The following is a 14,414-nucleotide window of genomic DNA, read 5'->3' as shown; positions in this document are numbered from 1 at the left end:
GATCACCTCCACTCACATCTACAAACAGATGAAAACCAAAAAAACACATGGATGCCAGGCCGCAGAGTTTGCCAGGGATTTTAGCTATGTTCAATGGCTTCATCCAGATTTCTCCAGTATCCTAATAGAAATGCACCAAAGACTGTTTTAAATGACCACCTCAAGATGGAACATCCATCTGCCTCATCCTGCTCCTCTGAGGCAGATCCTCAAATTACAAAGTTTAAAAGTTAATATGAGACTGAAAAAGCAACAAGGTTTCCATTTTATCCCACTTCTTTAGACATAGGCAAAAGAGCTGCAATACGCCGACATCAGAAGGGTGAAAAAGTCGTGATCTGCTACTGCCCAGAAGGGCTGACATGACAGAAACACACAAAACACTAGATAGAAGGAAAAGGAGGAGGGAGATGAAAATGCAAACAAATGAAGGTTTGAACAAAATGAGGAGGGAATCAGCACAGAGAAAGCAAACATATAGACTCTAAAACTAACTGTTGTAAGAGGAAAACGGAAAACACTCATTCCATTACCTTCATCTTCGTCTGCATTTGATAGGACGCAGCATGCAAACATGCAAGTAAAGAGAGGAGGTTAGACAAAACAGTTTATGGATGCAATTATTCATATGAGAACCAACCAACAAAAACTACCAGGAGCCATGAACAACCCTGAAAAGCCACTGAGACACTTTGAAAGCGTTAGTTGATCACTCTGAGGTGTTTGAAACATGTTCCCTGTGGTAGCAAAGATGAAAGCAATAGAACATCCTACTAATGAAAACATGGTGCATTTAAAGATGGAGAGGTGGGAGTTCCTACCTTTAGTGGCTCCTGCGGCCCCTAAGTGATAAATGGCTCCTAGAATAAGCCAGAGAGCCCTCTGTTCCTCCACAGAAATGCCCAGCACCTTCATGGCCGCCTGCAGCTTGGTGAACTGCTGCACAGCCCGCTGCTTGTCTTCAGTCTGAAAACCACGTCGGATCAAAGGTCCCAGATTACTTAGTGGGGTGTCACATGTGCTGGGGGAACCAGTAATGAAAAAGGTAAGCAGCCATTTACCTTGGAGTGTGAGTGAATCCCAAAAGCACTGCTTTCATTCAGCTGGTTAAGGTGCAACTCGGTTCTAAGAGGAGGTTAAGACACACAGTGAGCTCCTATTGGCCTTACATGTAACATCATGTTCACTCTCTCTGTTAAACAACAGTGAACCACTAGGTGTCGCTAATGAGCTATCAGAAAGAAAATAATGGAAGCCAGCTCTCCATCTCCATGACAGTTGGAGTTTTTCCTTGACCGGATCCTTTACAAGTGGAAAACATTTAAGACGGCTTCCAGGAGTGGAACAGCAGCCACATTTACCTCGAGTCTACCACAGGTGCTCCCCAAGGATCAGAGCAGTCTATCAATCTTTACATCAATAATGTCTTATTGGTTGAATTTAAACATCATCTACTTGATCATCTCTTCACTTTCTCCACCTCTACATGTCACATTTCTTGTTAACTTTAACTTCTGACATGACTTCTGTATCTTTACAGACACATGCAACCCCATCATTTAAACCCAGCCCCTATGCTGAAGATCACAGCGTTTTACAGGTTTGTATCCAAGTCCACAAAATCCTACAGCCCAGGATTTTCGGTCAGGCTGAGATAAACTTGCTCCTAACCAGAGTAACTGTTGTGATACCAAACAAAACTGATCAAAGAACAGACTAACAGTAAGTCGGCATCATCACCTCAGAGCGCTGTCAGCTCCAGCCATCACATAGTAAAACACATTGAAGGTGGACTCTGCTTCAGGTCTTCTGCTCACCCTCAGTTTGTCCAGCAGCATGGTCTAAATAAGAGGAGACAACTTTAGTATTAAATTAAATATTGTGATCAGAGGGCATTAAAACCATCTGACAGCTTTGTTACCTGGATGGAGGCAGAAGCCACCTGTCCAGCCTGATCAAAGTCCAGGGACACAACATGAGAGAAGCGGCTGGCGTTCATGTTCATGGTTGTGGAGCAGTTGCCAAAGGCCTCTAGGATTGTGTAGACCGCCTGCCACTTCTCAGCTGTTTCAATTGGAGATGGAGAGGGTTAATTCCCATCCCTCATTCTGTAGAAGTGTTAGCAACCATGGCAGTCATTTAAAGAGAAGCTCCAGTTCTGCTCTAACAATATAAACACTTTGTCTACCCGCTGAACTAAAGAAGGATCTTTGAATGTTACAGCATCACTTTGAAAGAATGGATAACTAGTTTCTGTTAGGCCAGGAACTACCTTCAGTCTCTGGCTGGAGAGGTAGAACCTCCAGTCAGAAAATCTGTGCTCTACTCTGGACTACTACCACTCTGATCCCAGCTAGGGGTCATTCTCTAAGGAATTACAATCATTAGGTACAGTTAATCCCCAGATCATTCACACCCCTGGCAGGTTTAGGTTAAAAGAGTTGGTGACACAATAGAAACAAGACATCATTACCAAGATGACCGACTGTGCTTTCATTCTGTGTACACAAAGCTTTTAATAATAAATATTTCACGAGGAATACTGTAAATCCTATGGCATTGCAGAGTTCACTATTTTGTCTGTAGTAATTGGATCAAACGGGGGCGCCATCTTATGATGTAATGAGGGTAAGTCAAAATGTAAACAACTAAGGCTGAGTGAGTAATTCCAAAGATTTGAGTAATTTATCTGCAGTTTTGGAGGAAGAAGCTAGATGGAGTGATGCAGAGGACGGAGCTGGTTCTAATGAAGGGCTGGAACTATATTTATTAAGCCACAAAGTTCAGGAAGCAACAATGACTCCAGTGTTTCTGGGGAGGAAGAGTCAGATGGTTAAGGGTTGGAGCTGGACATCTGTCTCCTCCAGATCACTGAATGGCAATAAACAAATCTATGAATATGGAAGTTATTCATCTTTATTCTGGTTTAATTCAAATAATCCAATTATTTTAAAGTAACTGGTTCAAGTTCTGTGTGTGTTGCAAAATATAAATGTTCTGTCCGTGGTGCTCAGTAACCAGCTTTCCTATTCCTCCTATTTCCACATCTTGAGTTTGATTTTTCTACTTCTAATAAATGTATAATATTTATGTTATATCCTTATGAGTTGATGTCGCGCTGCATTAGCACGCATTGTACTGTACATATTGCCAGAAGAAAAAAAGCAAGAGTATGTTATTCTAACTGTTTAAACTATTTAAAATTACGCCAATAAAATTATTTACATCTTGCAGCCAGCACAGGTCACCTCTCTTCGCCTGATCTCTGCTGCAGATGTTGGAGGTTTTATTTTTATTACAGTGTCTCTGTACCTCACACTGCCTCCTGTTGAGCCTGCTGCACTTTTGATTTCTGTAATAATTTAATCTGTGATACAGTGAGTGATACTTAAAGTCAGTGAGCGACCGCAGTCACATCACAGATGTGATGAAAGCATCACCTAATTTCTACGTTTTGGTAAGTGTGTTGTTTCTTCCTGAGGATGGGTTACCAGAGAAGATCTTGCCCGTGCTTCCAGCTATAGAGACCAGGTACTGGACCAGATGCTGACAGTTGGTGGTTTTACCGCTGCCAGACTTCCCCAGAAGCACAATGGACTGATCCTGCTGGGTAGTGAGCAGATTGCGGTAGGCTGACTGGGCCACGGCATAGATGTGAGGGGCAGTGTCCTCCCGCCGACAGCCTTTGAACATGTGCATGACCTGTTGGCAGGAAGGGCAGCAATAACCAGAAAAACATTTAAAGTAAAGTGAAGCCAATGCTAATACAGATAAACATGTCACATTGTAAACTGTCCTGTTCTGTTGCTCTGTTAGCAGCTGTAGCACCCGTAGTCTCCACTCACCTTCTCGGAATACATAGAAGGTGTACTGAGAGGGTTGATAACGACCATGTTGGGTCCAGCAAAGGAGTGGATGAGGTTTCCTCCGTAGCGCTGCCTCAGGCAGTGCATCATGCTGGACTCATTTAGGTAAACGAGCGAAGCCAGGTCCTCTGAGCGGTCATATGTTGGTGGGTTGGCCTGCACACGGACACAAATACCATGACAAAGCTCACAGTCATGGTACTAAAACCTCAAAGACTGCAGTTTCTGGGAGAAAGTGTTTTAAAAAGTAAACTATATACAGATATAATCTGAGGCTCTGTAACTTTGTTTAGGCCACTCAAGCACAGCAGGCTTCATCTGAGCAGGTGAGAGTCCTGGTAGCTTAGCATCTTAGCAGCTTGTCTGAGGTTTAGTATGACCAGAACACAATATATGGGTTCAGTTGACAGTCAAATATCATATAGATCATCAAATGAAAATCTGAAAAATGAATAACCAAGAGGAATTCTGAGCAAAGTCTACATAATGGACTCCCCTGTCCTGCTGTAGGCAGGTTCCTTGTTAGGTTCTGATGGAGGTTTTACCACTGCCAGACTTCCACCGAAGAACAATGGACTGATCCTGCTGGGTAGTGAACAGGATCACTCACCCAAGTATCCGAGTACGGTCTCATAGAGATAAACCTGCTCATCACAGACTGATTGTAGTGTTTTTTTTAAGATAACAATTTTCCTAAAATTAAAAATTAGAAAAATTATAAAGGTCAGGTAACATTTGCTACTAGTTTATTTAACTGAACTTTGAATTGTAAAGGTTGCAGACTCCTGCTATGAAGAACTGGTGTACTCAGACACATTGACCAGAAGCTGTTTAAGTCAGATTCTGATTGGTGACCATCAGTGCTCAGTTGTATCCATGTGGTACTCACCTTTTCTATGTCATCCTCATCCACATCCAGTATTGTTCCATCATGCTCCAGCTTGATCTTCACCTTTCCCTCAGGGAGTGAGCCACACTCTGTCTTCAGCACAGTGGCTGCAAGAATAAAGTGCAGGAAACATGCAGTCATGTTCAAAATGAAAATACTAGTGAAAACTTTATTTATTCCAGTAACTGAATGCACTAAGTGTGACACTGTATAGATGAAATCCACAAGGAATAACACTTCCACACCTTTATTTCTGTTAATTATGAGGATTTCCTGCCTAATGTTAATGAAAGCATGACTTTTAATATTAGAATATTACATCAGACCTATGAAAAACAATTTTATTACAGAAATGTGGGCTTAATGCAAATTATGCTTAATGCTTGTTAAAAGGTTATTTTCAAAAAGTATTTTGAATCTGATGAACGAGCCTCATCAAAAAGGATTTTTTGGGCGATAATTTTAAACCTCAGGTTTAAAATTTTATTACAGTTAAAAAATCAAAGAACCTGGAACAAGACAGAAGAGGTCATTTTGCTAACAGAATGATTAATAACTTGTTACTTGTGTTAATAGAAGTTAAAAACCCTGACTCACCGAGAGAGAAGCCCTCTTTGTGAACAAGCCAGACCTTCTCTGATCCGTACCAAGCCTGCTCTGCTGTAATCTGCTCCTCTGTCTTCACCTGAAAACACAACGATGTCAGGTTTAACACAGAAGGGACAAAAGCTGCTCATCATCACACTGGAGAGGTCTCAAGTCACTAGCAGTATCCACCTTTATCCCAGTGCATGCTGGGAGGTTACAGATAGAACCTGGTGTCAGGGAGGGAATGTTAGCTAGTGAGTGAGACATCAGGCCAAACACACACCAGCTGTAGGGCTATGTGAGAGGGGGGGAGCTGCGTTGGAACCCCAGTTCACAAACTTTACATCACCTTAGCCAGTGAGCATAAGCAAGAAGAACACCTGTGAAAGTATCACACCAGGCCACAAAATAAGAAAAACCACTCAAAAATAAGTTAATGAAACACGACGTATTTATGAATGTGAATCCACAAACATTGCATTATGACTAAAGATGTTCCATTAAATAGGTCGGATCTTGTTGGAAACATGCACTTTGCAGGCAAAGGGAGGGACAGAGCAGAGGACCTACATGCCACAGTGGGGAGCAATTCTCTTTAAACCTGGTCCCCGCTCGTTTCCCATGTTTCCCTGCTTCAACACTCCTGATTTCAATCAGTGGCTGACGAAAGGGAGGATTTTCTGAAGATTTCACTATTAAAATCTGGTGTGTTCAAGTAGAGAAACGTCTAAAACATGCATTACAGTGGGTTCACAGGACTGAGATTCATGTGATGAGCTGGCGCTTTTATGACAGGCATGGCCCAGGCCACACTGGAGGTTTCTTAACTGCGACATGAGACGTCTGGAAAGGAGAAAACAGATCCTCTTCCCCTGATTCCTGAAGATGTTGGCAGCATTAAGAAGTCAAAGCACAGTTATATATGGGCAACATGTTACACACACACGCACACACACTTTATAGACACCTTGCATGTTATTATTTACATCCAGAAATTTCACTCATGCGCACACCGCTGGAGGGCTAAAAGACTATTCTTTTGCATGGCATCCATTGCCATGCTGCCGTGTTATTATTCAGTTAACTGAATGAAGAACTGGAGATGTAGGAATTATTAATTCAGCGCAGTGAGCCACAGCAATGAAAGAAATGAGACAGAAAAGGCGTTGAAGAATAACCCAGAACAACTCATTCTTGTGTTTTCTCACTCAACAAACTAGTTGCCATAGCAATTGACAACAACATTATTCTATGCATCAGGATTCAACACCAAAAAACACAAACATTTTACACACAAAAAACAGAATATTCAGTCCGTTATAGTATTCTGTTTTTAGGCTTGATGTTTATTTTGCGATTATTAATAAGTGATCTCCGTGATGGCAAATTATTGATGATAGCTTAGCTATCATCACTGTGGTAGATTAGATGCTATTAGCTAATCCAACATCAATGGTAGAGTACCCAATTTCAGTCCCTGCTCTATCGATGATCTGTCAAGAGTTGTTCTTTGGAGTTCTCGGAGTTGATAAAGAAAAAGCTTAATGAGGACACAACCTCTAATGAACTGTTTACACCTGTTTGTTGGGCTGCACGATATTACACAATCTTTCAATGGTAATATTGGCAAATACTGCGATGACACCATCATATCTGATACGTACATATTTCTTCACTCCTTTGGCATTTTGGGTAACATCATTAGTGTTGTGTGTGGGCATCTCCTGCTGTCAGACTCTGTCCAACTGGGTGAATATTAGATTAGCATGAAGGATACATGTTCATAAAACTAGGAATACACTGACCAACAATCATTCAAGTTGTTTCAGAACATAGTTGGACACCAAAGCTCATGCTTTTCTATAGCATTATTCACAATGTGCGGTGAGAAAGCAAAAAAGGAAGGAGTTACCAAAGCAACTTAAAATGACATTAAAGTTGATATGTTGTAGAAATGAAAAGTCAACCCAAGTTCAGGAATGAAGACAGAACAGGTTAGCTATAGTTATTAACTGCACTACTATAGCTCACACCTGGCCTTATTGTAAATGGAAGTAAAGCAAACCTGCTGGCTCTCTGTTTTATACCATGTGTAAACACTGAATCAGTAGATGAAAAAGAACATTAAAAGCCTGCTCACCATCACACCAATGTACTCACAAACACTTTAACAAAAATGGTAGTGCACAGATAGTCAAATGGTGAACCAAACCAGTCCATGCAACTGATTTAAAGATTGCATGCAATGTAATGTCTGTTATGTCCTTCTGTCAGCTGGGAAATATTCACAGAGCTTGTCAACACACAACAAATCCTTCATACCACAAGTATATACATATAATGCAAAACTAGAGTTCAGATTCAATGTGCTTCCTCTTCAAAATAAGATTCAAATTAAATAGAAGGCTTTATGAACAGAGCTCTCTTCAAACACTGACGCTACAAAATCCTTCCTTCCTTCAACCTTTCATTATGCACGTTCAAAACTGGTCTCAATCAGTTAAGGAGTTAATTCACAAAAAACAAGCTCACACATGCGTCACTTCTGATCTGCCAATGTAAATCATACAGACATTAAGCACATCAGCAGTCTCTACTTCTAACTGGACCATGCATTTCTAACACCAGGGTCTCATACATACGTAGGTCAGACATGTTGCACAGGACCACTGGAACTCTTCCTGACTTCCTGCAGCTTGTTGAGAGGGATTTGCACTAAGGGCAGAATGCAGTGGATGCAAGCCTGAGGATTTACAGGCAGGTAGGCTACAAGGAGTGGCTGTAGAGGTGGCAGATGTGACACCAGTATGGGAAGTCAGGGGAGTTGACTTGGGAGGTGTCACAAATCCCTCAACTGAAAGGAGAGAAGAATGTCTAGAAGTAACTTTGGAAGCAGTCTGAGGTAAGCCAATAGGAGCTGATGAAGTCTTTAAATGTGTGAAATAATCTGTATCCTGTAACACCTGGGTGGTTGTACCCTCTGTACACTCCCGATTTGTTTCCATTAGCTCACTTTTCTTCTTCTCTTCATGTGATTTCCCTTTCTCTACTTTTTCTACTTGTTCCTTGCTGGTTTGCGAGCAAAGCCCTTTTCTTTTGTTGCCAACCATAAAATGTGTCAGTGCTCGTGGAATATCCGCTTTATTTTCTGTTTTGATAATGTCATGTTTAAAGGAGAATGCTGGCACTGTCTTTGTCAGGGGAGCTGTTCTTGGTCCTTGAAGTGTTTTGACTGCTTCTGCTCTAAATTTGGCTTCCTGTTTAGTTTTGGCTAAATTTTGGGTTAGCATCTTTGCCTCATCATCCTGTAAGGACACAACATTTTTAGTAAGAGGAACCACATTTCCTTCCGTTTTGTGTGCCGTCCTCTGTTCATATGTAAGGTCCATCTGGCTGGTATTGGTGTCCAAAGGATCAACATTACCATTGTTCTGACCATTCAGAATGCTTTCGCCATTGTTTTCATTGTTTCCATGCCCAGAGCTAGCTGCCTCTGTTGTCTGGACTTGTGAAGGCTTAGATCTGTGTAATTTAAATGTCATCTTCAATGGTGGTTCAGGGCTTTTGAAGCGCTCAGCGACTTTAACAGGTACTGTGGCGATTGGTGGGGAGGAACCTCGGGTAGGAGAAGCAGATTCATCCCAGGAAGCTGTTGAAGGGCTTTTTGCCCTGAATATCGCTCTGCCAGGATCTAGACCAGGGACTGATTGGGCCCGGCTTGCCAGCCTGTCAACTTCCAACTAATTATGGAGAGGAAATACAGAGAGCAAAAGCGTAAATGTTGGGAAGGAACTTCTTTAAGCCAACAGACAAATCATCACTTGGTTATAGATAGGGCTGCAAGTATGAATTGATAAAGTGGATAAACATTGACTACTAAAAGTCTTGGCAACAAATTTCATAATCCATTTCTTGGACGATTTATGTGTCACTTGGCATGTCGAGGGGCCGTTTCTTCACCAGCAGAGCTTTGATTGAAATGAAGTTTAAAAAAAAACAAACTCAACCTGCAGAGGGAGTTGAACGGAGCAAGGAGGCAGCAGAGCAGGGACGGTGTTTTCATAAGAAATTAAGTAAATTCTAGAAATTTAAATTCTAGCTGGCCTGATGGTGCTGTTTACTTTTACTATTTAACTTAAGCAGTTTTTAAATGTGCTTCATAAATACATTTACCACAATGGTGGCTATAATTATTGAGCTTCAAGATTTAACTTATCAATAAAGTCTAAGTGAAGACGCTGCACTGTATGTGAATGTACGTGTTGCAGGAGGGGAGTAAACAAACATGACCAAAAGAAAAAAGTTCATAATGCAAGAGGTCTAACTTAATGATCTGCTCAGTCTGATCTGAGTGACTAACATCGAAAGCTCCAATAAAAAATTTAATTGACATGAGACTAAATAACCTTAGACAAAAGTTAGGAAAATTACATTTTCCATGTGAAACTTTTAAAAAGCACTATGTAGTATTTACTTACACTTTTGCCTCCCACCTTGTTCTCTTCTTTGATCTAGAAAGTGTTGATGTAAAGAATGAAACCAGATCAAAACCACCTTCTTATATGAAGCTCGTGGTGACAAACTGGGCCAACCTCAAAACATGCAAAGATGCCGCCACAACCATTTATTTTCTGTCTTCACATACAGTGTTCTACCTTAAATATACAACACATACAAGTGATGCAGTCAGAACATTATTAGTGACATAATTCAACATAGTGCAAACTCACAGCAGATTAGGTTAGAAAAGCAAAACCTTTTTTAAATAGTTGAGAGCTATGAGCAAAGATGTTAACTACCTAGGTAAAATGCTGTTTTAGCATGCAGTTAAAGTGTATGTTTAATGACATTTCTATGTAAGACTTTCCTTTTGCTCCCAGAAGGAGAAGCGAGATGAAAATGCCATGTTGTTCTGCTGTCATTAGTTGGGACTGACAAGATGGAACAGGAGAAGAAGGAGGAGCTAGAACAGGATGCATGGAAAGAATATATAGAGTTAAATTGCATGTCAGAAAATATAAGTCAAAAACTTATCTTTGGCATGATCTCCTGAACCCTTTTCTACATTTAACACTGTAAACCCAGAAGTTGATAAATATAAACAAAGACAAAGGTATAAGTCATATTGCCAAAAACTAAAGAAATAAAGAACTTGATAAAGTAATTACCGATAATGTTGCAAATATTGAATGGTACAACTTTCCAAACATCTTTGATTATACAGTGACAAAGTAATATTTATTTATAATTTTCAACAATGAAATGAATGAATCACTATTTTTTCCTTTTCAGTATTTAATGTAATATTTTTATTTATTGATACTTTTCATTGAATTATTTCTGTATTCTGTATTAATATTTCTATTTACTGACACTTACTTTTAACAATCATACATTGATTTATTTTCTCCTCTAATATTTCCTTTTTCAATTTCCTCCCCTCCAGTTTGAAAGTGATACTTGTGTAACATTTATTGTCATTGGGTCATTATTATCATGTAAACGGAGGGGGGCAGGGGGTTGGGGGAAGCAATATCAGCTTCAAGAATCGGCCCCAAAAAACACTCAGCAGCACATACCAGAGATCGGTTAGACTGATCAAAATAATCAGCACTGGCCTTAAAAGAAACTTGTATCAGTTGATCTCTAGTCTACAGTTTTCTCTAAGGTCAGATGGCACAATGTTAGGAGAAAGTAGCTCAAATTTACAAGCTACATTTCAAAACACTTCAAACTGCAAGCCTCAGTTAGCAGGTGAAGTTCTGTAGTCTGTAACAATATAATCAGGAATGTGCTTAACAAGTAGGTCTTGTTTTGGAAGGTTGTAAGTATACAGCCTCCCCTTTCTGATAAGAACACTCAGCTGTGCAGCATGTGGGAAGATAGTTGATTGTATGGAATATGGTATTGTTTTGGACCTAGGAACTTTAGTGGTTTGGATAATGCTTTATGCATTCATATAAAATACTTAGGGCCAAATGTGAGCCCCAACATAATAATAATAATAATAATAATAATAATAATAATAATAATAATAATAATAATAATGACTTGGACCAACAATGGTCGATGCAACAACAACCACCTCTCTCTGGATGGTGTCGATTATGGATGACTTGATCTTGCAGTGATCTGAAGCCCTGCACCTCAACCCAATATTCTCCTCTGGCTTCAAGTGATGAAGAAAAGTCCAAGTTAGCTAAAGGCGGCAACATATTATACTGAATTGTTTAAAGGAGTTTCCTCTCACTCTGAGCTGAAGTTACAAATTATATTGGAAAACCGTTTTCTAAATCCACATTTAACATCTTTGCTCTGAATTCTAAATAATAAAGATGTTCAAGTTTAAGGCATAAATTACAACTTAAACGACAAAGTGTAAGAAGTGAATAAAAGACAGTTTTGAACTTCTGAATAAATTGAACAAGTGCTTTTCATTTAGATATTTTCAGTCTGAAATGTTGTTCCAAAATGATCCAAAGTTACTTAGTAAAAAACAAGCTCATCCTTTCACAGTAAAACATCTGTAGAAATTATTTATAAATTAAAAGCTGAAAGTTCATCCCGTTAAGCGTTTCTTTAATCAACAAGGTTTTGATTAAGAGTTTTCTGCCTGATCCTTTATAAGGCTTGTTTTCTGAAAATCCATCCATCCATTATCTGACACGCTTTTATCCTCGTCGGGTCTTAAGGAGGGCTGCTGCCCATCTCCAGTGGTCAATGGGTGAGAGGTGTTTTCTGAAAATATCATATTAATTTAGGTTTATATTTAACTAAAGCAAACTTGAAGAGTTTGCAAAGAGAAAAAAATTATTGTCAATATTTTTGTGTCAAGTTGTTTTCTCCAGGAGTAACTCTACTAGCTACAGAATCACAGGGTGTGTTCTTCCTATGTTGAACAGGACATTACTCAACAAAGCCTGTGATTACCTTACATTTGAATTGGTAATTATTTGCCAAAAAATATCACCTGAAGTGTGATGAATGGAAGGAGTATCTGCTGGTTAGTTTCTCCCACTGGTTGGTCTTCTATCTAAACACCTAGCTCTGATAAAGGCTCTAAATAGTTTCCATTTGGAATGACCTAATGCAGAACTCTGAGACAGCACGGACACAGTGGACTCTGAGCATGAATGAAATGCAAAGTCATTCAAATGCAACACTGCTGTATGGTTTGAAAGTACAACAAATAGCAGAGGGACATAAATTAAACGACAAATAAAAGCACTACTTCAGCAACATTTAGGACTCGGCGCCATTTTCCTTTATTAATCACTTACTGTTCCATCTTAATTGGAGTCTGCTATTTCCTTAACGAAACATACTATAAATACAACAAAAAGATCATTTCATAAAGCCGGTGCTTGTAGCCTGGCTCTGCCAGCCACCATTCTGAAAAATGGTTTTGGTCCAAATAATAAACAGAAGTAAGAAACACCAACCTTCACATATTAACAAGCTCACTTACTCAATGCATTGAACAAAAAGAAATCGGTTACTTTACGTAAGCTTTTAGTGTGCTGGATCAGTGGAGAAACCAGAAAAGTGACATTTCAACATGTGAAGGTGGCCATGGGTGAATTTCCAGAAGATGATAAACCCTCCTACCTCTGGCCCACAGATACCCACTGACACCACCAAGGAACCAATCAGGAAATAGTCATTTCAGGCTAAATTCCCTCAAGCTGGCTCCTTGGAAAACACAATTTTAAAAAATGTACCGCTTACTGATATGCATCACAGCTCCAGTATTGTTAGTCTAATAAAGACAAAGTTAAATGTTCTACCTGTAGGTGAAGGAATTGTGTCAGAGAGTTCTCAATAGAGAGGTCATACAGAGCAGCAAACTAACTTAACTGGAAAAGAACCAAGTAATAGGCAAGAGGACCAGACCAGAGAGAAAACCAAGGCGAAGGCTTCTGATAGGTCAGCTATTTAAGTCAATGGTCAGACAAGGGATGTGAAGACAGCTGTTATTATATGGAGACTGTTGAGTGGGATAAATATAGAAGCCCCACTGCTCTGACGACCAAAGACCACCACAGTCCAACAACACCCACACATGCCCCTCTGTGTGTGTGTCCATTAGACTGCAGTAAGTGCTATGTACAGCGGACAACATCAACAACACAAGCTGGCTGACAGGGTTTAAAGTACAGATGTTGGGGAGGTATAATCTCCACATCTACCACATTCCAAGGAGAAACAACACCTTAAATCTGCAGTATGTACATTTTATAAAAATGTTCTTTTTTTTACATGTATGATAGAATTGTTACTATGTTGTGAAAGTATAATATGAGACAGTTACTCTGAAAAAAATAAAATAAAATTCAAGCTGCTCCTGCTACTATTGCAGCCTTTAGCCAGGCCCTGCTCTCGGTCAAAAACAACCAATCACAGCCAGGAGGAAGGTATGAATGCTGTCAATCAAACTCAGGTATGCGCTGTTCAATCTGCTAATGGCAGAGAAACAATTTACTTAAAACTTTTTATCTGCCGTCATGGGTGGCCATGCCTGAGCATTCATGGCAGGCTCTACTGACGGGGAGATGCTATAGTGAAGCAGATGGAAAGGGGGAGGGTAGGAGCAGCGTGTACATAAGAATGACTCTCACTGCTTCTGCAGTTAGCATTGGGAGCACTGGGAGAAGGCAGAGGATACTATACTGTTATGACATTGTGATAGTTTTAACAAATATGTAAAAACATATCTCATATAAAACCATTACACACTGCAGCTTTAAGGCAGCATTCTCCATTTATGACCACTTCTGCCACAAGATGGCAGCAGAAGGACAGCCAATGAGGCTTCTGTGGCTTTAAGTACTTGCAATCGCCTTAAGTTTTGATCAGCTTCATAGTCATTGCCATGATAATTAAGGGAAGTCACAATCCAACAGAGATAGTGACTAATTAATGGAGCTGGGCCGAAAAACTCCAGCCACTCAGTACTGCAACAGGAAGTAGAGTACAGGAGGGGTGGAGTTAAAAGGAGTAGAATGAAGAGCAAAGCAGCCTTTACCTCAGGCAGTTCAATGCTAATCCTACTAGAGTGGGATAATGTCTGA

The 14,414-nt window shown here is 40.0% G+C and overlaps 2 protein-coding genes across 9 annotated transcripts in view; both read right to left on the bottom strand.

Annotated features, from left to right (window-relative positions):
* The window catches only part of myo18ab (myosin XVIIIA b), a 64,534-nt gene that overhangs the window by 33,524 nt on the left and 16,596 nt on the right, over positions 1–14,414 (bottom strand). For 4 of the 8 annotated variants that reach the window (XM_032546134.1, XM_032546137.1, XM_032546135.1 and 1 more), the window contains exons 3-12: positions 6,172–6,222; positions 5,353–5,440; positions 4,756–4,862; positions 3,846–4,022; positions 3,492–3,702; positions 1,922–2,064; positions 1,741–1,841; positions 1,062–1,125; positions 822–966; positions 534–545 (exon numbers count right to left, since the gene is read on the bottom strand). In XM_032546134.1, coding sequence (XP_032402025.1) covers positions 534–545; positions 822–966; positions 1,062–1,125; positions 1,741–1,841; positions 1,922–2,064; positions 3,492–3,702; positions 3,846–4,022; positions 4,756–4,862; positions 5,353–5,440; positions 6,172–6,222 — 1,099 coding nt within the window. The remainder of the gene's footprint in view (positions 1–533; positions 546–821; positions 967–1,061; positions 1,126–1,740; positions 1,842–1,921; positions 2,065–3,491; positions 3,703–3,845; positions 4,023–4,755; positions 4,863–5,352; positions 5,441–6,171; positions 6,223–14,414) is intronic. The other 4 variants (XM_032546132.1, XM_032546139.1, XM_032546140.1 and 1 more) reach the window with 2 other exon arrangements.
* LOC116708273 (uncharacterized) lies at positions 6,229–13,307 on the bottom strand. Its single transcript, XM_032546142.1, has 2 exons — positions 13,131–13,307; positions 6,229–10,306 (listed from the first exon to the last, which is right to left on the bottom strand). Exon 2 carries the CDS (start codon positions 8,883–8,885, stop codon positions 7,962–7,964), a length of 924 nt encoding a protein of 307 aa, XP_032402033.1. The 5' UTR covers positions 8,886–10,306; positions 13,131–13,307; the 3' UTR covers positions 6,229–7,961.

The sequence above is a fragment of the Xiphophorus hellerii genome, chromosome 18, assembly GCF_003331165.1.
Source record: "Xiphophorus hellerii strain 12219 chromosome 18, Xiphophorus_hellerii-4.1, whole genome shotgun sequence".
Taxonomy (NCBI): domain Eukaryota; kingdom Metazoa; phylum Chordata; class Actinopteri; order Cyprinodontiformes; family Poeciliidae; genus Xiphophorus; species Xiphophorus hellerii.
Note: the sequence above shows the minus strand (reverse complement) of the source record. Positions and strands in the feature narration are given on the sequence as shown.

What these genes read in the sequence shown, in the direction of transcription:
- LOC116708273 (XM_032546142.1), bottom strand. Translation starts at nt 8,885, where the DNA reads ATGACATTTAAATTACACAGATCTAAGCCTTCACAAGTCCAGACAACA.